Source organism: Corvus hawaiiensis, chromosome 1 (assembly GCF_020740725.1).
Source record: "Corvus hawaiiensis isolate bCorHaw1 chromosome 1, bCorHaw1.pri.cur, whole genome shotgun sequence".
Taxonomy (NCBI): Eukaryota; Metazoa; Chordata; class Aves; order Passeriformes; family Corvidae; genus Corvus; species Corvus hawaiiensis.
The window spans coordinates 77,206,191-77,232,774 of NC_063213.1; the positions used below are offsets into that span (position 1 = coordinate 77,206,191).

Sequence of the window (26,584 nt, forward strand, 5' to 3'; positions counted from 1 at the left end):
ATCAAAAGGTAAAAAAGAGAATCGAGCTCTCTGACAAGCAGCAGTTTTACATTAATGCATCTCTGGTATGAGGGAAGTTGTTTCAGTTCTCTAGAGTTATCTTGAGGTATCTAAAGATTCTGAGTTTGTGTTTCAGTCTGCAGAAAGTGCTAAGTGCTATGCTAGGCAAGTGTGATACTTTTGCAGAAAAAAAACAAAAAGCTAGAAAAAGGGGAAAATAACTTATTTTCTCCTGATGTTATATTGCAATTTGTTTAACCCCTAAAAATTGTCTTTAAGGAGATTTTTTGGCTAGAGAGTAGGAAACTAAACAGAGGTCTGTGTTAAATTTCAGCTGAATATGATTTGAAATTCAGGTGATGTTAAAACCTGAAAAGAATAGTTCAAAAACTGAGGAAAAAAAAAAAAAGATGCTTCAAGGAAAAGGGAAAAAAGAAAGGAAAAAAAAATCCATATCACATCAGTCTAAACTGTGGTGCATCAGAAGTATCAGTATGGGACGGCACGTATTTACTACATCTCAGTGTGCTGTTCCAATGTCTTTGGACTTGCTGCTCTGTGTAATCACCACTCCCTGTTGGATTCCATGTAAATTCCAAGTGCAAGCAATACTTATTTCTTCTGGAAGCATTTCGCTCTACAAAACTACTACACAAGGTGATACAATATTCCCATCCGTCAGTGGTCCCCTTTTTCTTGCAGCCTTATCTTTCAGCCCTTAGGGACTGAAGCTGCATCTGCTGCGGAGCTGTTTCTGTAATAGCTCTCTGAGAGCCTATTCCAGGTAGTCTCTAATTAGACACACCCAGATGGTGGGCACTGAGCAGATGTCCTGCCAGCTTGAGGTAGATGTGGAAGAAAGTTTTCTCTTGGCTCCTCGCAGTTTGTCTTTCTAATGTTTTTTTTTTTTTTTCTCCATTTTTCTTCACAGTGAGCATTTGAAATGTTTTCTCACCATTTCTAACATATGAAGCAAACTCAAGCACTGTAATCTGAGGTACTAAACATTCACAGTGTTTGGTGTAGTCTGAAGCCTAGACTTATTGAACTCATGTTACCCAAATGCTGTCATGAACAAAACTGCTCACTTGTGTTTTGATACACAATCTTTATCAGCAATTAAGATTTTATTCTTGGAAACTAATTAACAATTATGTTCCTACTGCCGGAGACATAAGTAAACACACTCAATCATGTCTGTGTAGCCAGCCTTGCAGATGAAATGAATGCAGCTAGATGGAGTAGAGTCTGATGTTTTCAGTCACATGAGTAAACATAAGAAGCAGATCTCCAAAGTACAAAACAGTTATTTTCTGACAGCTTCTTTTCACAGTAGAATCGTACTTTAAATGTTTAGCCACATCTGACTTTGAAAAGGTTTTGAGGCAGAATATTTACTTACCCAGCAATTTGACCATCACGTTCACAGTGCTGTGTTTCATGCTCCATTTGCCATAAATGTTGAAATGTTTTTCACAGTATTTGGGACAATAACAATTTTAATTAAAAAGTTCCCATATTATTCCTCCACCTTTCTAAATGTAATCACATGCAGAATAACAAAAAAAAAAAAAAAAAAAAAAAATTAATAATAAAAGCTCAAGTGGATTTGCAGTAAAGTGTTCTGTAATCATTTGTGTTTCAAGAGATTTAACAAAGTCAGTCCTCAGATATAATTTTTCTATTGTATTTTCTTTTTTTTTTTTTTAATAAAATGATTTAGTTTACTTAAAAACAATGATCACAAAGTGGCTGTGCACCAGACAATACTTTATGATGCAAAGATTTGTAAAATATGTAACTTGGGAACTTGTGCTGGTTTTGGCTGGGGTAGAGTTAATTTTCTTCACAGAGGCTGGTATGGGGTTGTGTTTTGGATTTGTGCTGAACACAGGGTTGGTAATACTTTCTGAGTATTTTTGGTTTTGTTATTGCTGAGCAGGGCTTACACAGAGCCAAGACTTTTTCTGCCTTTCACACCGCCACACTGGTGAGGAAGTTGGGCGTTCTTGGGAGGCTGGGAGGAGACACAGACAAGAGAGGTAACCCAAACTGACCAAAGGGATATTCCAGACCATATGACATGCTCAGTATATACATTTCAGGGAAGAAGGAGGAAGTGGGAGGCATTTGGAGTGATGATGTTTGTCTTCCCAAGTCACTGTTCTGTGTCATGGGGCCCTGCTCTCCTAGAGATGGCTGAACACCTGCCTGTCCATGGCAAGCAGTGAATTAATTCATTGTTCCTCTTTGCTTGTGTGCACAGCTTTTGCTTTCCCTGTTAAAATGCCTTTATCTCAACCCATTAATTTTCTGCCTTTTGTCCTGATTCTCTCCCCGGTTCTACTGGTGGAGGAGTGAGTGAGCAGCTGTAATAGGACTTGGTGGCTGGCTGGGGTTAAACCACAACAGTCCTTTTTGGACAATAACAAAAAAATTCTCTTTATTATCAACCCTGTTTTTGGCACAAATCCAAAACATAACCTCATACAAGCCACTGTGAAGAAAATTAAATCCACCTCAACCAAAACTAGCACAGGACTGAAGATAAATTTGAAACTTGGAAGGCTGCTTTTGTGAATCAGAATGCTTTTCTTGAGGAGGTTTTGAGCACAGCTTTACAAACCTCCCTGTCAAAAAACACAACTAAAATATGTTTACATCACTATTTTGGGGGTATTTGCATGATATTAGATTTTCACAATCCATGTTCTTGCACACTACTTTCTGTTTTGGCATTTCTTGGAAGCAAGTATTTCAGACTCTGTTATCTTTAAATATCTTGTTATCTTTGAATGTCTTATATGAGAATTACAGTGGTTTTCAATTGATGAATATGTAGGTTTTCCACTAAGAACTTCTTAGTCATGCTAGTAAGCTGAAAGGCAAGAAAATAACAGAGGTGTATGGAAGGGAAATGCTATTTATATTTCATCCTTTAAAGAAAAGAGAGGGAGGGAGGGAGGGAAGGAAGGAAGGAAGGAAGGAAGGAAGGAAGGAAGGAAGGAAGGAAGGAAGGAAGGAAGGAAGGAAGGAAGGAAGGAAGGAAGGAAGGAAGGAAGGAAGGAAGGAAAGAAGGAAGGAAGGAATTCGGAAGGAAAACCCAAACCAATAACGTAATCTCCAAGAATTAGATTTTGTAAGCTAAACAAGGAGAAGTGTCTCCATTTTTTCTTCCGAACATTATGGAGTAGTTGCGACTGTCTGAAAATATACATACAGTCATTTTTAAAAGCTATATTATCACTAACTGTGTTGTATTTAGTTATACTTTAAATTTAGGCAAAGACAAAATGATTCTGTGAAAAATAAACATTCTTCTAAAACGTTTCTAGAATCAATCCAATTTTGACATTTCAAAGATGTTCTACAATAAATCTTTATTTTCTAGTATTTAATAATTTTTTTAAATGTATCTTCAACTCATTTTCTAATTGAGAGGGTTATCAAAATTTCTGAGAAATCATAAGGAGACGTATTTTGCAGATTTTCCTGGCCAACTGCAGACTCTAACAAGCCTACTTGAAAGTCTTCCCTCGCAGGCTTTCACATTTAATTTTCCAGACTCAACAGATACAGAAAAAGATAGGAATAACTTTCAGACTCCCAAGCCTTTACTCAATGGAAATTAGAACTCTGAAATTCTTGAAATGCACCCACGACTAGTGAAAACGTGTTATTATACACAGTTACAATATATACGGCAAAAAAGCTTTTAGCATTTTTAATCTTTACATCCACTGAAGCCAGGTCAGTGATGTTAACTGCTGAAAATACTGTTTAGTGAAATTAATAAACATAGACAACTGGCAGTGGTTCAATATATTCTGGACAGCCAATGCAATTGTGCTTCCAATAGCATTTTTTCAAATGTGTGTTAAAGGCCATGGTCAGGCAATTGCTGCAAAAATAATTATGTTAATTGAAAATGTTTCTGTGTCTCAAAAGTACCATCCCCACATTTAAGCAGAAATAATGGTATATTAAGTCCTTATCTGTTTTAGGGGCAAAATATCTGTCTTGGCTTGAACAATTACGGAAAGCTGCTCAAGCCAGGCTGAAGAAGAATTGTACTGGGTTGAGGTGCCGAGAGCTCACAGCCAATGTCCTGGCAACTTCGCTGCACAAAATCTGACCTAGAGAAGATGGTAAATGCAGGTGTGGAAGTACCTGGCAGTGAGCAGCTAAGGATGCTACATCTCCTTATTACAGGGCACTAGAGCAGACACACAGCTCTGCAGCCTGGGCCATTCACATTGTACCTGCTGTTAACCTTGCCAGCAAGTGGCAGCAGCTTGGTGCAGTGGTTGCTTGGCTGTGGTATAAGACAACGTTAAGAAACAAGTATAGACATTAAAAATAATTTAACCTAAACAGTGTGCTCTCTTCCTGGGATCGTTTTTGTTGGCATGGTGAATTTTTTGCTCTTTTAACCTAACCAAGCTCTTGTCCATCTCAATGCAAGACATTAAATATACCGACCTAACTAGGTAGTTTTAGATAGCTTAGTTCAGGGGTAGAGGAGGTTGTGGTGCAATGCATGTAATCACTCTGCAACACTGCTTCTACTGTTATTTCTACTGTTGATGTGATTATACTCCTGTTTGTGTTTTAGCTGACCTTCTGTCTCTCTGCTCTGTGAATATTTAGTACCTTCCAAAAATAGCATTAGTGAAAACTTAAAAGCCAGCATGGTCTTTATAAATGTAATTATAACTAAACATAATTTTCTCTTTGTCTTTTAGAATAAACTGATGAAACATGTACATAGTCATTAATCTTAAATGACTGTTAACTCACAAAATCAGAAGAGAATATTCACAATAAGCCTTAGCTATGTCTATGTTATTAAATTAGCTTTGCTAGTCAGCTGATCATTTTGTTCTCTGAGTCCTTTCTCTTCCTGCTTTTCCTCTCATTCTTATCTGCTTTCCATGAGAGTAAGCTATATATCTGATTAAATGGTAATTAGTGACTTCAGTGGGGCTGCATGTGTGTAACTGAAAATAGAATTTTGCCTAAAGAATTTTTAAAATCAAATGTGTAATAATTAAAGGAAACTGAAGTGGTGTATGGTTTTTAATATGATGACCTAAAAAACCAAGTAATTGAAAGCAAGCTTTCTGAAAAAGGAAAAAAAAAATTCCTTTTCAACCACGTGAAGTAAGGGGAGGAAAGGTCACAGCACATAACTTGTTTGGTAGGTTCTCCTTTCATATTTACTTTTAATTTGATCAAAATCAGATATGCGCAGATTAAAGAGAAAGTAAAAATAAGTCAAGTGCAGGATTACATCTTTAAATTTAATGTAAAATTAAACTCATACTCCTATAATTGCTTTGCTCTTTTTCAATTAAATCTTACAGCACATTCATCATATCATTATTTTTAGTGCAATATTTAAGTAGCATGATTCTTATTATTTTAAGTGACTGCAGAGGTCTGGGAACAAGAGACATGACCTGTCTGGGTTCTGAAAAGAGATCTGAAAAGACATCTTTATTTAGTTAGCTCTTTGACAGTTAGCCAGAGACCTGCAAGTTGAATTCCTGTGTCGCTTGTGAGGCCAGTGCAGGTGTCACCTGATAGGACCCACAGAGAAAGAGCAGAGGACAGAAACTGGAGTGGGCAGCAGGTGCACCAGGTTACAGCCATGGCTGTAGCACTCCTCATGCTCTGTGGCCCTGACCAACTGCCTGGTTTTCTGTCCCAGAGTGGCTCTGTAATAAGGTGCTAATAACTACCTGTCAGCAGTCCCAGAGCTTTATCCCTGGTAAAATGAATGGGAAAAATGGGGAACTGCATCTAGGTAGATACACACTGAAAAGGAGGGACAAAGTTCTTCCCAGCCTTTCTACAGTCTTGATATCTCTTATAGAGGCTTTTTTTAGGGTAAAAAAGGATGGAAGTTTGTCATTAAATATATTTACATGAAGGTGTGATTTGGTAAGTCTTTCTCATGTGCCAGACGGTGACATAACAGTAGCTTGTCAAAGATAAATCACTAGCTTTCTCTGCTTTGCACCAAGCAAAATATAACAAATGTGCCAGCAGTCAGTTGTGAAGATAACTGCATGAGCTTTGGCTTTACCAAACCATGAGTTCAGAAAAACAATAAATTTTGTAGAGCAGAAATTCTGACCTCATGTTTGGTGAAGAGATATTGCTTCTGTAGAAAAAAACCCAAAAAATTTATCAAAAGGAAAAAATATCTTTAAGTTGCTTGTTATATTATTATTCAATTAGATTTGTTTTGTGCCAATATAGACAAAGTGCACTGCATTCACAAAAGTGGGAGTGTACTTCACAAAATTTGTTGGAGTAAGAACTGATTTCTTTAGTGCTGCTGCCTCTGAGCAGTAGTATTCATAATTTTTATCTTGCAAAAAACTCAGGGTTAAAGGCTCTATGTGGTTTAATAAAGTATGTTCAGTTCCTGTGTTTCATATGTAAGGGGCCAAGGATTTGAAAGCTCATCATTTTCGTGCTCCTGTTTTCTAGCTAAGGCTCAGTTCAGATTAGAATTGTTTTTCCACATACTATATGACTTAACATATTAATTATGAGAACAGACCTGTCATTTTCAGTTCTTTCCTTTCATCAGTTTGCACATGACCCAGCCATGTGCTCTCACAGCCCAGTGAGCCAAACGTGTCCTGGGCTGTATCCAAAGCAGCTTGGGCAGGAGGGTGAGGGAGGGGATTCTGCCCCTCTGCTCTGCTCTGGTGAGACCCCACCCGCAGTGCTGCATCAGCTCTGGGGGCCCCAGCGCAGGAAGGGCATCGACCTCTCAGAGGAAGTCCAGAGGAGGGCCATGAAGATGTTCAGAAGGCTGGAGCACCTCTCCTATCAAGACAGGGTGAGAGAGTTGGGGTTGTTCAGCCCAGAGAAGAGAAGGCTCTGGGAAGACCTTAGAGCACCTTCCAGTACCTAAAAGGAGCCTGAAAGAAAGATGGAGAGGGACTTTTCACAAAGGCATGAAGTCATAGGACAAGGGATAATGGCTTCAGACTGAAAGAGGGTAGATTTAGATTGGATATTAGGCAAAATATTCAGAAGAAATTCTTTACTTTGAGGGTGGTGAGACACTGGAATAGGTTGCCCAGAGGAGCTGTGGATGCCCCATCCCTGGAAGTATTCAGGGTTTGATGGGATTTTGAGCAACCTGATCTAGTGAAAGGTGTCTCTGCCCATAACAGGGGTGTTGGAACTAGATGTTCTTTAAGGTCCCTTCCAGCTCAAACCATTCTATAATTCTGTAAGGAAATCTGTCCTACCGTGACATAGCTTAAAGGAAAAGGATAATATAATCTATTACACAGTTTCTTATACAGAAGGGCACAGATTTCTTATTACCAGGGGATGGGGGAAGAAAAAAGGATAAATTATTATACTTTTTTCAATATTTTCTTGTAATGATAGGAATACAAATGCATCTTTTAGTGCATTATAATCAGGAAGTGAAAGGGTTTAAAAATGAGATACCATTAGGATGATGTCTTTCTAATGGTCACATATTGTTAAACCCAAGTAAGAACATAAAGTGTACAAATAATGGAAAGAAAAGAGTTTAAATAAACATATAATTTGAGATATTTACTTGCAATGATATTGAAAGTTTTATCTGTTTAAGTGAGTCCTGCCCCACATCATCAGTAAAGGGTGTATGGAGTCCTTTGTGTGGTTTGCTGTCAGAAAAATTCCTTGGTGATTTTTGCAACAGTCGCTACTAACATCCTTCATTAGTCATAACCAATAACAGTCATGAAGTATAAAAAGAGCAGAAATATTTAACTTTAATTGCTTTATTTTGGTCTAAAACACTGAATTTTTGCGTATTTAAGGAGCTCTGGATGAAGACCTGCTTATCTTGACACAAGAGCACCGGTGTACATGAAACAAAGTAGGTCCTAAAGTTACAGAGTCTGGCTCAGAATATCACACTGAAGTTAATGTCTTAAGTCAAGCTATCTGACATCTTTCATTTCTTCTGTGTTGGAAAAGGACTTACTGCAAGGGTGCTTCTGCTTAACCTTTCTTGCACTGGTGCTGTTTTTTAGTTAGATGCATTTCCCCAGTGAAAAAGAGGTACGATGAAAGCTAAGTCAGCCTTTGCAACATGGTCTAGGGATAGCAACTAATTTCAGTGAAGGCAAATAAAAATAAAAAAAAAAAAAAGTAAAAAGAAAAATTTCTTTGAATGCATTCTTACACTGTGAGATAGGGAAAAGAACCGCAGTCAATAAGAACAAGCATGCTGGAGGTAGAAGTGAGATTCTGTCAAATTTTGGATTAGTGCCATAACACTTGTATCAATTTTTTAACACCATTGTGGCTTTTGTCATTTTAGTTCGATCTCAGGAGATGAGTGGTTCTAGAAGTGTACTAATGCAATACACTGTAGAAACCAGCACTGGGGTTAAAAAAATTAGTCAGGTTCAGCAGATTTGGCTGGATCCCCAGGTACCTAGAAACTAGCATGACTAACCTTTCTCATTAAATATATTTTTTAAAAATAAAATTTGAAGTGATTATCAATCTTCCTTTTTCTGACTAGGGAATTATTACCCTAAAAAGGCTAAGAAACTGTTACAAAATGTTTTTCTAGCAGTTGTGTGATTCACCATTAACAGTCTTCACACTGTGTATTTTTTATATGCAAGCCTGTTGTTACCACCACCAGTTTAAAAAAAAACAAACAAACCCAAACCCCAAGAAAGGGGGACTTGGTAGAGTACGAAATCCTGCTAATTATAAATGTGACAAGGTTGAACTTTCTCAGGCCAGTAACAAATACATACATATATAGATATATATATATACACACCCAAGCAAATATATATGCTATATTCAGGCCACAAATCCAATTTGTAAGCATTTATATATACAAAATTAGGATGTCAAAATCTGGAGACAACTTTAACTACATTTAGTTTAAGGCAAAAAACATAGAAAAATAAATAAACTGGGAACCAGTCAAAAGAAAGTAAAAGCTAAGGTGTTCTGTGAATGCATCAGGCAGAGGACATGTTCTGCCAAAATCCATTAGCATTGTCCTGAGTAAAGTTTGAGAGACTCCAAGTTTAAATGGGAAAGTCATTTTGAGCAAGGAGGCACTTTGATCGCTCGGAGGAGTCTGCTTTCAGGACTTTCCAGAGATCGTGATGAAACTGAAACCGGGCATTATTGATGCTCTTTTTTTGGTTCGATGTATAAATTTATTGCATTAAATAGAGAAACATTTGGGTTGGATTCACTCAGAGTTTGTATGCATTGGTGCAAAATCCCTGGGCATGCACTGTGAGAGGCAGCTTGGCTCCCAGGGCTGCCTGTGGTCATTAGCACATGTCTGTGCAGAGGCTTACATGTCCTGTATCTCAGGTGGAAGGATGAGCATTGCTATGCCTGTGTGGCTTTTAGCCCTGTGTTGGCACACAGCCATGTAGAAAAGTGTCCAGAATTTGCACCAAACCATTTTAGCCTGTGCTTTCTCAGTAAGTACAGTGTTTACATCTAAATAAGTGCTTTTTTTTTTTCTCAGGCATCTCAAACTTTCTTGCTGACAGTTCCAGATACGTTTGGTCTACTGTCATTTCTGTGCTGGGAGCAGTAAGGACAGGCAGCCTGTGGAGTGGGTTGTAAGAGCCACTTCTGGGGAATGGAGGCAGATGAAGACTCCCTCTCTGAAAAATGCTACATTAGGCCTGATGAAAGAAATCATGTGTTTTCATTAAGGCTAGACCAGGTAAGGATGTAGGACCCTGTGTAATGGTCTTCTGTTATAGTCAAACGAAGGATCAGGAAAAACTGAATACTACTTAAGATATGGTATGAAGATAGAAGGAGTGTAAGGTTCTTGCTAAAATGAGAATTTGGACTCTTATTTGTTATTTAAGGCCTAGGATTGATAATAGAACAATAGATGTAAAAATATTTCTTCTCCAAGAAGAGGTATTAATAATTTGATGTGGCCATTTAAAGTAAATCAGAAAAGCCTGTGCATTTATTTAATGGATAGACTCAGTTCCAGCTCGTGTCAATTCTAGAGATCAAAATTTAGAAAAAAATAAATTAACTATATTAGCCAAAGGTAAAACATTCTGAGCAGTTATGGAAGACAAACATGAGTTGCTTCCTAATGAGGGAAAAAGTGGGCGACTGAGGTGGAAAGTTGCATTTCTTTTAACCTTTTTTATTTTCAGTGATTGCATGCAAGTTTTACATAGTCACAGTGGGTAAGAGTCGGAAGGGACCACAATGGGTCACCTGGTCCAACCTTCCTGCTCAGGTAGGGTCATCCTACAGCACATTGCACAGGGTTGTGTTCAGATGGTTCTGGAATATCTCCAGTGAGGGAGACTCCACAACCTCTCTGGGCAACCTGTTCCAGTGCTTAGTCACCCCATGTTCAGGTGGAACTTCCTGAGCATCTGTTTCTGCCTGTTTCCTCTTGTCCTTTGGAGCCTGGCTCCATCCTGTAGACACCTTTCCTCCATATACTTATAGATAGCAATTACGTCCCCTCTCAGATGTCTTTCTCCAGACTAAACAGGCCCAGCTCTCTCAGCTTTTCCTCTTAAGAGAGGTGCCCCAGTCCCTGAATCATTTGTACCTTCTTCTGGACCTGCTCCAGGACCTCCATATGTCTCTTGTGATGAGGAACCCTGAACTGGACACAGCACTCCAGATGTGGCCTCACCAGGACTGAGTACAGGGGCCGGATCAGCTCCCTTGACCTGATGGCAATGTTCTTCCTAATGCACCCCAGGATCCCACTGGCCTTCTTGTCTACAAGGTCACACTGCTGGCTCACACAGGTCAGCTCTCAGCCTGTGCTGGTGCATGGGGTTATTCCTTCCCAGGTGCAGGACCCTGCGCTCGCCCTTGTTGAATTTCAGAAGGTTCTTCTCTGACCATCTCTCCAACCTGTTGAGGTCCCTCTGAAGGGCTGCACAGCCCTCTGGGCTATTGGCCATTCCTCCCAGCTTTGTATTTTACTCTTCTCAGTAAAAGAAAAAAAAACAAAAAATAAACCAAAATCAAAATTGGAAACTCTGCAACGGAATAAAATGTTGGATCATCTCTGCCCACCTACCCTTACTTGAGAAACAGATGCTCTGACAAGTTTATGTCTTTAAATAAAGATTAGCATAACATTCATAAATGCATAGGACATTGATAAAATGATGAACAAGGATATACTGATTATTAAAGATTATCTATGAATAAGAAATTGAAAGCTTTCATGGACCAAATTCCTCATCTGGCTAGGTGAATGGCACCATCTGGTGGATCTATCCTTTGGGAAATTTTTCCTGGAAAGTGAAATCATAATTTAGAGGCTGTTCCTTTACCATAAAACTGAATATTTTGCAAGAAGTGCTAAAAGGTAAATAAGATGTGAAGAAAGGTAAAAAGTTATTAACAATATAATTTTCACCATTGTTCATTTTGGAAAATTACCTTTTTTTTTTTTTCACAATAAATCCCATGTGAATAATTAAGTGAACAAAGAAAATTAGTCAGAAACAGTTTATTAAGTGTTTACTTGAACTCTCTGTTCATAGCTATGAGCTCTTAAAGAACCTATTCTATAATTCTATGAAATAAAGTTTTCTGAACATGGTAATGGAGTACAGGAAATTCAAATAATATATAGATTCGGGGAGGTTTTGGGGGAATACAAAGGCCCTCATTTACTCTTTCATTACATTGCAACTCAGCTGATTTGAGGGTTTCTGTAGTAGTAATTCTTGCTTTTCAAATGCAATGAGAGTCATTGGTAAATGCATTCTGTTGGTTACCAGTAGTATTGGAAGTCTCAGTTATCCAGTCAGTTGTTCCCATGCAGGTAACACAGGTGACCTTTATCCATGGGAATCTTTGATGACAGCATATTCTGGCACCTTCTGCCCATCATATTTATCCTGCTACATTGCACTGCTTGTAACTTATCAGGTAACTGGATGAACTGGACACACTCCCAGATCTCATTTCTGACAAAGACCATGCAGTCTATAGGATCATTGCTCCTTCATGGTCGTCCATGAGAAGAATATTTCAGAACCATATAATCTTCATTTATAGTGTAGAGGAAAATATTGCAGATAACTTTTCAAAAAATTTGCAATTATCCAAAACAAACAAATAATATTCAAGGCAATGTAAAATAATAAGTATAACCAAGCAGAGTCTTTCCTTGTGTGGCCACAACCAGCACCTGATGTGTGCTTAAGAGTTTTCAGTGAGGAATTCTTAGAATTACTTAAGGACGGTAATTTTGCACTGCAAAATTCAGTCACCATTGGGAACCCCAGTAGTCCCAAGCATGTAATAGAAACATATTGGAAGTGACAAAGGAAAATTAATTAGACATTTTTACAAAATGGTCAAAGAGCACATTCTCTCATTCAGTGTGGCCTTCACATGCCTACTGAATTATAAGAAAATCAGACTGTATTCTTCATTATATTTAGCTGCAATAACAAAGAAATTAATGAGACTGTTTTCTCCACTGTCTTCCTATACATTTCTCCTCAACTAGTCCCCATTAACATGAATTGCTATTAATTTCCTTTTTTTTTTCATTTTCATGATTAAAAATAAAAGCATAGAGGCCTTCAGAGTAAGGACATGAATAAATTAAAAACCAGAAAATCATAAGTGGCCTGACACTGCTTAGATGTCTCATTAAATTTCTCATTAAAGTGTCCATATTTTTAGTTAGTACATTTTTGTCAGTATCTTGACATGAAGTCTGTTGTTGGCACTAGGTACAATGGGGCCAGGAAAAACCTTGTTGTGATGCAGTGTGAATCATTTCATTTGCAATACATTTCCAGGAAATACAGTCTCACATTTATTCATCCCATAATTGATTAAAAAGAATGAAATGTGTCAAAGATATTTACTTTGAATATCATTTTATTTTATAAAATAAAATGGAAAACAATATGAAAAGAAGAAAAGTAGGCTGGTTAGTGTTGAAGAATGAGAAATGACTGAGCAACTCAATGGCCTGCATCCAGGAGCATTGTTTTGTAGGAAAGACACTATAAAAGGGTTTGTTTTTGGTTTTGATTTTTTTTTTTTTTTCTTGTAGAGAGAAATCTAGAGAAAACAGGAACTGCCTCAGGAATGTTTTATCAAGCTAGGCCTGGGCAAGGTTGCAGATTAGAAGATCCAGAGGAGAAAGAAACAGGGGCACAGTAGGGTACATGTCAGGAGAAACAGGGAGGGTAAGCAAATGTAGTAAGTTACTATGGGAAACTGCAGATTCGACTGGATGAACTTCCTCTGTGTGGCTCACTAGATGGAGGCTATGGGAATGGGAATGGGAATAGAAATATGGCTGGAAATCGCGAAAGGTAAGAGTCCTCTCAGAAGCCAAGGAGAAGGGCTGCAGTCAGTTGAGTTAAAGTATCACTGTTCTTTAAAGAGAGATTGCTTCTAGCAGTTCAGTAGATGACTTGGCATTTTTATTGTTTTGGATTGATTTTGCCTCTAGATAGTAACTTGTCCTGTGACCAGAAGCCTTAATAATTTTGAAAGAAAAATTGAGAACTTACTGCTTTCAGATACTGGAAGTTTGAGCACCTCAATGTGCCTTTGCAGATACACATGCCCAACTTCATCTAGAGGGCTCTGGAGTTGTAGAAAAATTAAAGAACAAAACTGACCAACCATCCAAACTAAACAAAACAAAAACATCCCAACAAACCCAACTAAACCAACCAATGAAACAAAAAAAAAAAAAAAAAACAAACCAAAAAATCACCAAAAACCTGCAAACAAACAAACAAAAATATATTCTGCTGCAGGAATAAGAGACTACTCAATTGGACTGCAGTATCATCCTATGATCTCATTTGCCATAGTTCTCTAGTAGTTAATAAAGCAAAAATGAATGCTAAAAGCAACTGCTGTCTTATGCCGGAGGCTTGCTACTAATTTTATGCCTGTTGAATAATTTGGATCTCATTTCAGGGATCAGTTAAGTTGACAAATGTGATTGTGGCTCTTGGGAAGAAAATTATGTCAAAAATGTTTAGATTTGGGAAATAAATGATAATTTATTAAAGGCTGGGGTTTTTTTTGTCTCTAGCATCAGTGACACATAGGTTGAAGTACATTTCTAGAAACTTCTGACAATTTTCTGAGCCAGTTTCAAGTGAATTAGGTAAAAGGACCTTGACTACCATGTTTTTTTAAGTGCTAAAATCTTCAAAGTGACCTAGTAAGTTAGACAAATGGTTCCTGTAATAAGAGAACACACATAAGGTCCTAAATTATTCGGAATCTAAACAGACATTTTCTTTGAAGATGTTAAATGTCTCTTTGCAAAGGGGAGCAAAAAATTTTGGATTTCTTGTATGTATCTGAGATAGGTGACACAAGGTTTTGTATTTTAAGAGTTTCCACAGAGTTCAATCACATATCATGGATACAGAATGGATTGTCAGTTAGTGATTTGAAGAAAAGAATGCTTGGAGAATCATCCAGGCAATGCTTCGAGCTAATATTTCCAACAGAAAGGCTGCTCAAAACCAATTGATAGCTCACAAAGTCAAGTATGAAAATTTTAATTTTTATCCATTTTCTCTGCATAATTATCAACCTGATGGAAAAAATCTGGTTTTATCTAGAGTGATAGAGCTAGATAGATTTTGAATTTCAAAACAGCAGGAGTATCTAAATATATGGCCCTTTGCTATCCAAGGTAATGACAACTTTGTTGTTAATTTTAGAATGAACAGGATGTCAGCCTTCCCAAACAGGACTTTAAAAAGGGAAGTGCAGCATAACATGAGCTGAAATAGTCTTAATAGGCTAAAAGATAAAGATAAAAATTACGCTGCCAGAAGATACTTTTTGACTAGCTATGAGAACAGGTTCTTTTGTCAGCCATGGCTAAACAAGAACTGTTGAGACTGGAGGTCTGGGCTTACCTCTGGCACACAGGGAAGAGTGTCACATGTATGAATACAGCCTTTAATATCACCTGGAATAACCCCAGGAGCACTGGCAGGTTCTTCATCAGATCTGGCATCATTCCAGTTAGAAGCTTTGCAGCCACAACCCACACAGTCAGTATAACGCAGACTATCCCACGAGGGTTCAGGCTTATATTTAGATAACAGATGACTGAAAATTTAATTGATAAATGAACATTGCCTGTATTTTGGGATGGGTAGGTACATTAACTTTTAGAGTGTTGAGATTGAAGTCTCAAGTGCCTGAAGTTAAACAGTAAAACTTCAGTACCTACAATTAGGACACACTGATGAAAACAATATTAATTTTAAAACAGAGCAATCTTAGAGGTATAGTCATCTCTAAACAGAGGAGGAGGAGGTTTTGTCCCATACTTCAAACCTCCTTCCTCCCCATATTGTCCATCATATTTATTGTTTGCCACAGCCCTGCCTTGAATCTCTCTTAAGAGGTTAAAACTGAATTACAAAAGGCAAGAATACTGCTGAAATCAATTTTGTGTCAGCGAAGAGTTCACTCACTCAAAAGCTCAGTTCAAGATGTCTTGAATGTGTTTGCCAGTTAGCCAACTATGCATGCAGGAAAAGGTGTTAGTGAAATTTTTTAATGCAGTAGTCCAATTTAAGTAGAAGACTCAACTTCTTTTTGTTTCTCTACCAGCAGTGGTCTTATTCCACCTATCATAGATAAATGTATGTCTTTCAGGCTCAGTTGATAATATTGTTTCATTGTTTCTGAAAACACATATTTCCATTGATCAGGAGTGCTTATACAGAATAAACTGAGAAGGAAAAAAATGAAAAAAAGAGTAACATTGCATGAGAGTCAGGAAGCTGTCTTAAAAAACAGGCATATACTCTTGCGAATGATGAAATGAAATATAAAAGTGAAAAATTTTCCAGAAAGATAGGCAGTACAAATTTGAACTTCCTCAGGCAAAAAAAAGCATCTGAACTGAGAACTCTTACAGCATATCTGAGTGTCTTCCACTCCTAATGCAACCCTGGAAACAAAAGCTTTCTTGCTCTTGCCTGTTTACCATGCTCAAAACTGAAATGCTTTTCATGTATTGGTATGCTTTACGTCAATTCAAAATCACACTTTTGCTTCAGGTTTTTTGTTTCTTTCAAAAGCCACACTGTCTTTCATTTTATAACAAACCAACCAACCAAAAAGAATATTGGGTATTTGCACAGCCACAGGTTGCAAGATGCCTCCTTCTATCGCAAAATAACTTCTATCATAAAATATTGTTTGAAATAAGCAATATTTTGTAATTCTTTCAGCTCTTGAGATTGTTATTTGACTGCTTCTTGACTGTAGTCCATAATTCTTTTAAAGATATGAATTTAAGGAATTTGAAGAATAGGATATGCTGCTTTATGTCTTACTTTGGGATTGTCTGGTGTTCTGCCTAATGCTACATTTCCAAATTATATGTATATTATTATGTCCTGACCAATGACGTAACAGAAGACATCTCTATTACCATCAAACTACAGAGCACCAAAAATCACTGCACATTAAACTGTCTTAGAACAGTATCTACCACTGTGAGTGTGAAGGTTCCTGTTTTCATTCTATCATGGAGAACCTAAGAGATAGTAAAATACTTTGTTGAACAACAGTCTGGTATTGAATTAAGAACGGGACCAGATCTCTGTGCTACCATCTTCTGTTTCAGTCTTTCCTCATGCTGAGAAAAACTCTCTATGCAGTATCTTGAAATTGAGTTGTGCTTAGTAAGGCAGAAAAAAAATGAAAAGCATGTTTCTGTGACCTTTTGGCAAAGAACATCTTCGCAGTTATGCCTGGGAAGTGCATTCCTCCGGTGAAACACTGACATTTTCTTTGGCTCACTGGACTTTTCCTAACAAAACTGGATGTAAGTCCCTACTCTGGCAGTACACAGTCCAGAAATTTGCCTGCTGAGAAGGATGCTTGATGTTTTGTTCACTAAGACTGTATTATCAAAGCATTATATTGATCCAAATTAGGAAGGCAATACAAAATTTGATTTACTGTTCAGATCAACCAAAAAATCAGACTGTCACACTAGAAGTTTTTAATATTATTTTATGAAAAAAATATCAGAAACTAATGCAAACACATGAAAAGGAGGGAGTTGTCACACTAATATACGATATATGAGAAAGGAGAGTCATGCTCACAGCTAGTTTTAAGTGTGTATATTTAAAATTCCCATATGTGTAAAATGACCTTGTGGTTTGAATTTCTTCTCTCTCCCAATCACTAAAATGTTCTCTTTTCAGTGCTATGAAATTGGCCAAATATGTGTAGTTGTATTGCTGTAGCATTTTCCATCTTCATTAAAACTTTATAGATTTTTGCAAATTAAGTTGCAACTGTGCCTGATGTGAAATAATAATGATACTTATGTAATGCTGTAGTATCTAAAGGATCTGAAAATAATGTGATGTCATACTAGGCAGTAGCATGATGCAATAGAAACAGAGCTGTGTGATGGAACAGTGCATGATCAGAACTTGGCATCCAGAGTATTTGAGACCCTCATGGTTTCAAATAAGCTCTCAACTACCTTTTAACAGTAGCATTTCATCAAGTGCACGCCTACCTTCCATCTTAGCTTTACCCAAAATAATCCAGTTTTCACACTGAAAGAGTGTACTGAGGGCAAGGGAAAGATCTGCTTCAACAGTGCACTCCTGAACCAAATTAAAACAGTTCTATCATAGCCACAAGAGCAAGGACACAGTAGCTCTCTGAAGGGAGGGAAGTCTGTTTATGCAGTGCATGTCATCACAAAGCTGGGGTCAGAAGGGATCTCAGATTCCCTTAACGTATTTCTGTGAGGATCACCACACATGTCATTCCTAACGGATGTCTGATCTGCTCTCAAGAGCTTCCAAAGATAGTGACACTACAATTCCTCTAGTAAAAGAACAAAGTGGAATTAATTATGTGCTTATCATTATTGTGAGGGCACTAGTAACATTAATGCCTGCCTGGTTTTCTGTTGCCAGTTTTCTCCCACTCTCTTTCAAGAGCTTCTGCTGCAAGGATGATTCAGTTGCATGTTCAAAGTCCACCAACTGCTGTGAATTATTAAGGTAATCTGAAGTTGACCTCAGTTTGTACCTTTATAAGTCACTGGGTCATTCCTACAACAGGGACAGGATTTCTGAGTGGGAACACAAAGCTCAGAAGAGGAGAAGATTCACCATAGTCAGCCCTGTGCAAGCTGTTGCTGTTCATCCATCACAAACCTCTGACCCCCTTCAGTTCCTTGCACTGTTCCTGTAGAAAGGGAAATTAGTTCATTAGCTTTGTTTTAGGAATAAATTGCACAGTTATTGTGGTGAAAGGTAAGAGGTATTTGGAAACCGTATGTTTCATGGTGTAAATCGGTCACTGGTAGGAATCAGAGCAGGACTTACACAGGGGCATGTTATCCTGAGTGTTCTCAGATGCTGGATTTCTTTCCCCTTTTTTTCTGAAATACCATTTGTGATGGACAATGTGCCTGATGTCACTTAAAGTATCAATCCCTCTTTTGTCATTTTTCTTATTTTCAAGTGAGTTTGCATGACGGGAACCTCTTGTCAAGCCTGAGGATATCCATGTTGTTTCTTGTTCTGAAGCCCCTATTGTCATACCCCTATTGTGAGTATGTGGGGTTGCTGTCTCCTCTCACCACAGAATGTTAGTGTAGTTGGATATTGATGTAGAGAGCTGTGTAGAATAGTATTGACATTATGAATTAAGTCATTGAATGGATCAGATTACATTTTAAATTTTAATGCAAATATATAGAGTAAAATCCTATGGATTCTTCAGTACTTTGATCTACAAGTAGCAGGAAAGTCTTCAAAGCAATATTCTGATTAAATAATTAAGGTCAGCAATTTTCACAGACAATCTCATTGCATACTAGGTTGTGTAGAAGTCACTTATGTACTCTGAAGTTCTTTTTGCATGTTATCATGACTCTGCCTAATCCAAATTTGTCCATGGGACATTTGTAGATTTTGAGTAGGAAAAAAGAGGTAAATACAAAACAAAAAATATGAAGGAAAAAATGTTCATGAAGACTGCTCTGTATCTTTCTTGAGAGATTTAACCATTTTAACCATCAAGACATTTTAAGTAGGTACGAAAGGATGTGATACAGGCAATGCAAACTTTAGAAGTGCTCAGTCATCAACATCTCCAAATGTCTTTTCCATGAAATGTTACCACATAAGTGTGTAATTTGGCTACCAATAGTAAAATCAGTTACCAATAGTAACTTGATTCTAAGTGCATGACTCTAAATATAACTGGGAAAAAGACCTTGATAAACTTCTTTAATTCAAAGCTTAAAAGATTTTTTTTTCACTAAATTCTGGCGTAGAAATTAACTTTGCTTAGCTAAAGGTACTTGGGTGAACATAGAATTAAATTATTTCCAAACAGGTCCAATATCTGGTAAAAAATAGTGAAACAACCTAGCCTCCATATAGCATTAGAACTTCTACTGAGATTCAAAAGCAGGTCCCTTTAGCTAACATTCACTAAGAATGGCATTTATTTCACACTAATTTTTTTCTTGTATCCTCTGTAAAGCTAGAGTTTTCTTATTACTACATTCTGAAAAACTCATTTGACATTTGAAGAATTGATGTGTGAAACTCTGGCTCATGAAAACTTCAAACAGTAAAATAGAAGCAACACTGTGACTTGCTTTCTCCTGAGTTCGTTATGTGATGGCCACCATTTTTGACATACCTTCTGTTATTCCAGGGGCAAGGGGGCTAGGGGGCTGTCAGGAGAAGTGTCAAAATTTCAAGTTCTTTGCCACACCTTAAGAATCTCCAGGAGCTCTTCCATGAGAAAAGTGAATGCTAAAAAATTCTTTTCCTAGTACTCTTTCATCTGGCATGAGAAGGATCTATGTTGTTGAAAGGGCACGCAGCTGATGTTAACAAATCCTGTACAGGTAAATATCATGACAACCATCAGGTTGCATCAGCTTGGAATCAGTTCCAGTGTGTCACTTTCCTTGCTCAAATTGAACTTAGTCTTTTTTTTGAACATTTGTGTCTGAAAAATATTTTGATCACACTGAAACAACTTTCCAGATTAATAAATGAATAGCAACTCTTCGTGCTGTTATTCTAAGGATGACTCATTTTTCCTCAAGCCTTTAAGATTTCAGTGCATTGAATAGGGCTAAAATTAATTATTTTGTAGGGCTAAAATTTATTATTTTGTATTTCCCAGGACACATCCAATTTCCTACAGCATTTTTGGAAAAGTTGTCTGGTTCAGACATAGCATTTGATATCATAAAGGTCCTTCTAATACAACTTCAACCACCTCCCTGCAAAACATAAACTAAGGCAGAAAAAGCATGTTTTTATCAGCACAGAAACGTCTTCAGTAGGAGATTTGCCAGCACAGCTATCATGACTGGAGGGTGTACTGGTTATTTTTATCTCACCTATCCTAGCCATGAAGGTATGGTGGCAAGCTTAAGTCCCTGTTGAGTCATAGTCTGAAAACTAATCAAGTTGTCAAGATGATAAAAGCAGAAGTCAAAGCTAAACGTTTCTATATGCTAAATTCCATATATATGAGAGGAAATTCTGTCATATTGGTAAGAGGAAAACAATCCTGAAAACAGCAAGCAAAAATCACTCTTCAGAAGTATATTTCTCAGATAGATATTAAGCTTAATATTTGTTAATTGGCTCCTCTGCTATTCTCCTTATGCATCATTTCCAGCCGTTACTTTACCAGGCCACTCCTTTATGTGCATATTGGGTATAGACTATTAGCTGCTATTTCAAGCTCCTCATTTTCTTCAGAAGTGTAACCTTTGTAAACATTATCACAGCCTTGAGACTGTGTAAGCAGCTGAATCTCTTTATAAATAAATGAATAGACTAAATTAATAAAAATAAATAAATTAAATAAATATTCAGTGAATAACAGGCATTATTAGCTTAGCCAGATTGAGAGGCTTAACTCTGGCTGACCCCAACAGATGATGGTCCCAAAAAAAAAAAAAAAAGAAAAGGAAAAGAAAATAATTGCTTTGCTGATTTCTAAGCTAAATAATTAGCTAAAACCCCCACAGCAGTAGGTTTCCCCTATTTACCCTCATCATCCATGAGGGAGACAGGGATGACCACCAGGAAAAAGAAAAGCCAGCTTCCATGCTCCCTGGATTGTTGCCAGCGTAACTCAAATGTTATTCTAGACATACTAGAAATACGCTTGATTATGCACTAAATGCTGAGAATTGCGACAGATGCTTTTAGCTACCAGCACAGCAAAACTATTAGCAAAAGGCTGCCATTCTTCATCAATTACAAAAGGAAATGGCAGTATTGCTTTTGTGGCTATGGCTGTTTCTGACAGCTGAGAGAAATATATATGTTCAGGGCAATGTCTGGAATGCAAAACAGAAGAAAAGTGTGCTTCCCTGATTGTGTCTAGTATTCAAGATATTGATGGAGCCAGCAAGCTCGTGTTATTATGAGGACTGCACAGCCATGAATACATAAATTGGAAACTGACTTTTCCAAGTAAAATATGCCTTTCTCACATTACTTTTGTGGGAGTCAGCGTCCAGAGTATATATTCAAAACTTATTGGTAATTTTTCTATAAAAGATAAGCCCCAAAAGGGCAGTGTCAGCATCTCTCTTTACAAATGCACGTCTTCCCAATACTGGAGTTTTGCTAAAACTACTAGTGGAGGCCAGGGGAATATTTATTGAGACACAGAATCTCCTGATCTGAATTGCAATGTAGTGCTGCAGTGAGCCATAAATTCACTTTTTTTTTCTTCAACTTAAGAAAAACCCGAAACCCACAACTATGAAATGTGTTGATTAGATTTTTATTTGAATTCTGATAAGAAGATGGATGCTGTTTGGGTTGCCATGGTGCTATTTTTGGAATTGTAAAGAAAGAATTTTGTCCAATGTAGTTAGTTTCTATGCCAGCAGCTGTGCTCTTCCTTCCCCCTGCCCAATAAAAAAATATTTTCACAATCATTTAATTTCTTTCAAAAGTACTAAATGATACATGTGGAAGGGGAGACGTTGTGCAGCAAGATGATGAGAGTTCTTCTGACTCTACGAGAAAATCCTGTCTTAACTCACCACGAAGTAGATTAAACTACCTCGGTAGTCCATTACAAAAAGTAATTCCATGAAAATTCACATACAGTGTCACATGCTCATTTCTTACTAACAAAAGGGAGGATAAAGGTGAACAAGAAAAACAGCAAAGTCAGAGCCCTGAGTTTCAAAACAGAAGAATTGAGGAAGGAATCTGCTTTACAGGAAGCCCTTGGGAGCATCCAAAGGAGTGGTATCTTTGTTATTGTAGAAATTCAAAATTTGGCAGGAGGGCTGAGTCACCTGCTCCGGCTGAACCTCTGATCTCTGCGCAGTGGAGAGAGGCTCCAGCCAGAGCCCATGGAACACTTGAACTCCTGCTATCATTTCAGCATCCCTTCCTTTCAATTAACCCTTAAAACTTACTGCTCCCACCCATCCTTCTCTTGCCTCTTCAAAGCCTCAAAGCATGCCACCCTCACTTTCTGTATAAGACAATGCACTGCTACCACTTAAGTGAATTTTGGCATTTGTAACCAAACTTAATGGCATTTGCAGGCATATTGAAAGCTGATCTTAATGAGAAAAGATGATATATCACCATCTCCTTTCTAGTTTGTCTTTGCAATTCAATTTGCTCTGCATTATTTTTTTCAGGAATTGCATCTAAATAAGACTGCTCTATTATTCTCATAGCTTTGAATCATATAATTTTCCTCTACAATGAAATAACCATTTTATCTAGTCCCAGTTGAGTTTTGTGTGTTCTTTGTCATGCTCTTCAGCATGACAACATCTTCATCTTCAACAAACTAAACATAAAAAATTCAGATTTCCCGCTTGATTACTTTGAAAGACAACAATAGCTGCACAGAGAGCAAGAAACCCACCTCAGCTACACTTTGGTGAAGGTAAAATTTATTTCCAGGTTGAAATAGTACAAAGCGTCAATATTCTAGTCTTTTATAAGGAAAAAAAAAATCAGGAAAGAAAATCAATGAATTAAATATTCTGTTTTGAAATTTGGGAGGGTTTAAACCTTAAAGTAATTTTTTAAACAAATTTTGACTAGTCTTTCAAAAGCAGTTTGAAAATCTCGAACTGGGTATTAGAATATTTTGAAATGTCTTTCTAGTACTCTTTGGATGAGAAGAGATTTCATCAGTATTGTTGTTCTTTCAAAGATTGTTTTTATTTTGGCAAAGTATCATTTTTACCAATGAGAGACTGCCAGAAAAAAAAAAAGGTAATTGTTTTAGAAGTCTAGTCAATATTTCATAAGGATTTCTGTTGTGGTATAAACTCAGATGTTCTACAGTTCCTTCTAGTTATTCTGATGTAAACTACAAGGCTTTTATTAGTGCTATTTCTGTCAGTTTCACCAACAAGTTACAGATCTTGGGCTCCATTCTATTTTCACTTATTGATGAATCTCCTTAGATTTAGCCAGAGTAAAATTCAGGTGAGGATGCTTGCTGTGATTTACAGTATGTTAGTCCTCAATACCACCTGTATTGTTTCAAAGAAAACACAATCTTTAAAATTCCATACCATTTCTGGAACTGTGTGAATGGTTTAACGCTTTTTTTTCTCTTTCCAAAACATAAATAACTAAAGCACATCATTCAATTTTTCTGCATTTTATAATGCCTTACATCAAATATGTGTTGCTTGCACATAAAAAATTTAAAATATATTTAAATGTTAACTATCATATATTAAAAAAAAAGAAATATTTTACCTTTTTTTGTTCATTACTCCATGTAGTAATGTAAGTATATATTTTAATTAAAATGTCATTAACTGTAGTTAATGTGATCTCTCATCACTACCTTTGTGCATTAAAGATTTACAGCTGTAATGCCCTGCATTATTGTCTGGAAAAAAAAATTAGATTTTAGAGTATACTTTTAAAAACACATTGGTTTCTTGCTTTGCAATAAAATAGAAAGCTTGTTAGATACAGTGAGAAATGCTTGATAATACTGAAAGGATGAGAAACCAATTTCAGAAAACCCATTTAGAACATTAGGTATGCATTTAAATAAGCAAATGACTGGAGGCATATTAAAAAAAAAACAAAAAAAAAAAACAAAAAAAACCAACACTCCATACCAATCATAAAAATATAAGCTTTACATATTATCTGCTTGTTGAAAAAGAACTGACAGATGAGTTAATACAGTTGAAAATGCTGTCAATGTGAAATGGATTATTTTTCATATTCAGTGCCTGCTACTTCTCAGGCTAAAATATGACTTTGTATGTCTCCCTGAATAAAACTCACCTTTTAAATCAACATTTCTTCCTCCTTTCGTGTAATAAGGTTGGACTATCTGGAGCATGTACCTAGGAATATCGACACTAGCAATCTGTATGTGCAGCAATCATCAAGCACCTCGGTCAGTGACAGAATTTTCAGGCAGTTTGATGGCCACTGTCTGCCTCCTTCATGTTGCAGCATCACATTTTTGAGTGAGGAGTTATAGATATGGATTCAGCTGTAGTGTTTCTTTTCATTCATTCACTTATTATTTGCTAATATTTTCTTTCTTTTAGAAGTTGATTTTAATGAAACTTGCCCTCAGCTTAAGAACATGATCAGCCCATTAACTGTAAAAAATGATTGATAATCAAATAACTCTCATATTTCTGTGTTTTCTTCAGGAGATAGAAAGAATATTGGAATATCTTGGAATACCTTTTCATTCTCTATTGCTCAATAAACCATAACAGGAGAAGTCTGATGCTGCCATCATGCAGCCAGAATTTTTACAATGTTAGTACCAAATCCTCCAGGACCACTGTCAGTCCTCATGTGATGAGAATACAGGGGCTGGGCACTGAAAAAATTATCCTCCAAACAGTTAACCTTCACTTACTTTCATGCCTAAGTCATAGGACCTTTCACGTGGAACATCTCTCAGTGAGGCACTTCCAGAACTAAACTTCAACAAGTCCATTAAGGTTCATTTCAGATGGTGAACATTCTTTAAAACTTGCCAATTTTCATCGCAGAAAAGTAGCAGTCTTAAAGCTCTTACAGTATTCCATGGATATTCTTGAAAAAGTGTCAATGACCTCCAAATATACCATGTTTCTTAAAACAGGAATGGTGGAGATAACCCACACCACTCTGCTGTTTCTCATGTAGGCAACCTTCACTCCCAATCAGCACTGCAAATTCCAAAATTAAATTGCACAGAAGATCATAGGAAACAATTCTCCAAAGCTGATGGGAAAGCCTAACAATGTGGGAGTTTGTTTTGCTGAAGATTATAGTCTGAAAACTATTTTAATTATGGGGCAGTGAGGAAATGCAAGTAAATGGATTAGCAACCAGCAGGAGGAACGAGATATTTTTGCAGACTGTTGCCATTTACAGTGAGTTTTCTGCTTTCATGTGCGTTTCTTTTGCTCTATTGGTCCCTTTTAAGTTGGAATGTAAAGGAAACTGCACTAGGTCTGGTCTACAGTTATGGCTAAAAACAGTGATAAGGAGTACTTCCTCCACAGTACTTCCATTCCTTACTGAGCTGTATTGGAAAAGCAAGGGTACTCAAGTCTGGATTTTGAAGACAACTGCCTGAACTAAACACTTAATTTCATTCTATAATGGGAGTATGAATTCCACCTTTAGGAGACTGCAGTGCAGCTTTTTAATGTACCAAGAGCTTGGTTCAGTTGATCTTACTGAAGATTCAGGAATTGATTGACCAAAAACTCATTTTAAAGGCTGCTCCCATTTTTTATTTTCATGGTTGTCTACTTTTTCACAAAGTTATGGGGTATAATTCTTTTCCAAAATTTAATACTGAGTTTTCCCAAACTTCCATCCTGTAAGTGTTATATAAAATGTTTGCAAAAATAATGCATGCATCATAAACTATTTATGAGTGTCTTCTGACGGTGGATTCCTTTTCCTTTCTTCCCCATTATGCCTCAGTTATTACCTAGATGATTGTTAGCATGGAGATGAAGAATTAACTGGTTTGTTCTCACCTTTTTTCCAGTGGAACAAGAAGTGCAACAGAGCAACTGGAGTACTGTGTCTGAAATATCCCTGATCACTGCTCTATGCCAAAAATGTGATTACCTGTGTTTCTTTGCAGGAGCATATGTGCTTCAAGTAAAGGCGACAGATGCTGATGATCCCACTTATGGAAACAGTGCTAGAGTGGTTTACAGCGTTCTTCAGGGACAACCATATTTCTCCATTGATCCCAAGACAGGTAAATAGCTTACCAGCAGCAATGGAAGATTTGAGCTTTGTTTTTTTGATTCATGTAGGCAGTATCAATGAATAAATATGGACCTGGTTGATATGGCCAAAATCCAGGAGTGCAATTTTCCACATTATTCAGTTTTGAGTATTGACTAGCTTTTTATGAATTACAGTGTGTGGTAGAAACAAAAGAAACATGCTCATCCAATCACTTCTGGAATATCTAAAATATGTCTGCATTGAATGATTATTGTTTCAATGCTTTACCATTT

At 37.0% G+C, this 26,584-nt stretch overlaps 1 protein-coding gene across 5 annotated transcripts in view; it reads left to right on the plus strand.

Annotated features, from left to right (window-relative positions):
- The window catches only part of CDH12 (cadherin 12), a 431,901-nt gene that overhangs the window by 329,550 nt on the left and 75,767 nt on the right, over positions 1-26,584 (plus strand). For 4 of the 5 annotated variants that reach the window (XM_048311278.1, XM_048311300.1, XM_048311309.1 and 1 more), the window contains one exon: positions 26,200-26,319. In XM_048311278.1, coding sequence (XP_048167235.1) covers positions 26,200-26,319 — 120 coding nt within the window. Of the gene's footprint in view, positions 1-9,624; positions 9,746-26,199; positions 26,320-26,584 lie in introns of those variants that run through there. The other variant, XM_048311316.1, reaches the window with a different exon arrangement.